Source organism: Arachis hypogaea, chromosome 11, assembly GCF_003086295.3.
Source record: "Arachis hypogaea cultivar Tifrunner chromosome 11, arahy.Tifrunner.gnm2.J5K5, whole genome shotgun sequence".
Classification (NCBI taxonomy): domain Eukaryota; kingdom Viridiplantae; phylum Streptophyta; class Magnoliopsida; order Fabales; family Fabaceae; genus Arachis; species Arachis hypogaea.
The window spans coordinates 43,949,147-43,950,722 of record NC_092046.1 but is presented as its reverse complement, the minus strand read 5'-3'; the positions used below and the strand labels follow the sequence as shown (position 1 = coordinate 43,950,722).

The 1,576-nt window shown below is 41.4% G+C and overlaps 1 protein-coding gene across 1 annotated transcript; it reads left to right on the top strand.

The window, feature by feature from the left end:
• Positions 1-208: 208 nt before the first annotated feature.
• LOC112721304 (protein FAR-RED IMPAIRED RESPONSE 1-like) lies at positions 209-1,226 on the top strand. Its single transcript, XM_025772374.1, has 3 exons — positions 209-360; positions 449-849; positions 964-1,226. The coding sequence occupies exons 1-3, from the start codon at positions 209-211 to the stop codon at positions 1,224-1,226; spliced, it is 816 nt and encodes a 271-aa protein (XP_025628159.1).
• Positions 1,227-1,576: the final 350 nt, after the last annotated feature.

Here is a 1,576-nt window from a genome sequence, read left to right as displayed (position 1 = left end):
AATTGACCATGCATGCCAAGTGTGTGATTCAGAACAACGATGAGGCTGGCATACGGCCCAACAAGACTTATCTCGCATTGGCGAACGAGGTTGGTGGGTCATCAAAATTGGGTTACTCAAAAAAGGATGTGAGGAACTACATAACGAGGAATCTGCGCTGTGCTGACGTAAACGCAGATGTGAAGGAAATATTAGCTATTTCATGCGAATGAGAGATATAAACCCAAATTTCTTTTACACAGTTAATGTGGACGAAACTAAAAAGTTTAAGAGTGCGCTATGGGTAGATGCAAGATGCAGGGCGTCCTATGAATATTTTGGTGATGTGATATCATTTGATACAACGTACAGTAGAAACAAGTATGTTTGTGTCTCTGCCTCCATTGTAAGGGTTTACATTTATTGCACACTATTGTGATTTAGTAGTTTTTGGCTGTATTTATTGCAGGCATGGACTTTCGTTTGCATCTTTCATTGGTGTCAACCATTATGGCAAGTTCACTCTACTCGGATGTGCTTTGTTGGGAAATGAGGAAATTCGTAGCTTTGAGTGGGTCTTTAAACACTGGTTGAAGTGCATGGGAACTCCCCTACAGGCCATCATCACGGACCAGTGCAAATCCATGTTTGGCGCTATTAGGAATGTCTTCCCAAATACTAGACACCGATGGTACATATGGCACATAATGAAGAAGATACCACATAAGTTCGGAGGATATGCTCAGTACAGAAAAATAGATGCTAAAATGCATGGCACTATTTGGAATGCCCATTCTGAAGAATCTTTTGAGAAGGATTGGTGTGCATTCATTACTGAGTTTAACCTAGAGAAAAATAAATGGCTATCAGGTATGTGCTTTATTGTGCTCTTATAGTTGCTTCACTAAGTCTTTAGTTGTGTGCTGTGATGTAACTATTTATTCATGATGATGATTCTTGCTTTGATATGTTTTGGTTTTATAGACCTTTATGATGAGCGTCGAATGTGGGTTCTAATATATTTTCAAGGTGAATTTTGGGCTGGTATGAGAAGTACCCAACGGAGTGAGAGTATGCACGCCTTTTTCGGTGGTTACCTGCATTGCAAAAGTGGACTGGTTCAGTTCGTGCATGAGTATGACAATGTGCTTGGGAACAAAGAGCAAATAAAACTGGAGGACGATGCTACAGACTCTAAAGGAGTTGTCCCATGTTCATCGAGCTCTACAATTGAAAGACAATTTTAGCGTGAGTACACAACCTCTAAGTTTAGGGAAGTTCAACATGAATTCAGGAAAAGAGGGGATTGTTTAGTCCGTGGTGTCACTCAAGAGGGTGATTTGTTTCGAGTGACCGTGAACGAGCAATACCTACTATATGGGGAGCCTAGGTCCTGGACGTATAGTGTCGAGTTTGACCCCAAGACACACAAGGTTCGGTGCGAATGCAACATGTTTGGATCAAGAGGTATTCTTTGTTGCCACTGTCTTGTTGTGTTCTTTTATTATGGAGTAGACACAGTACCATCTTGCTACGTGATCCCTCGATGGAGCAAGAATGTACAGCGAAAACACACTTTCATCAAGAGCAGCCACGA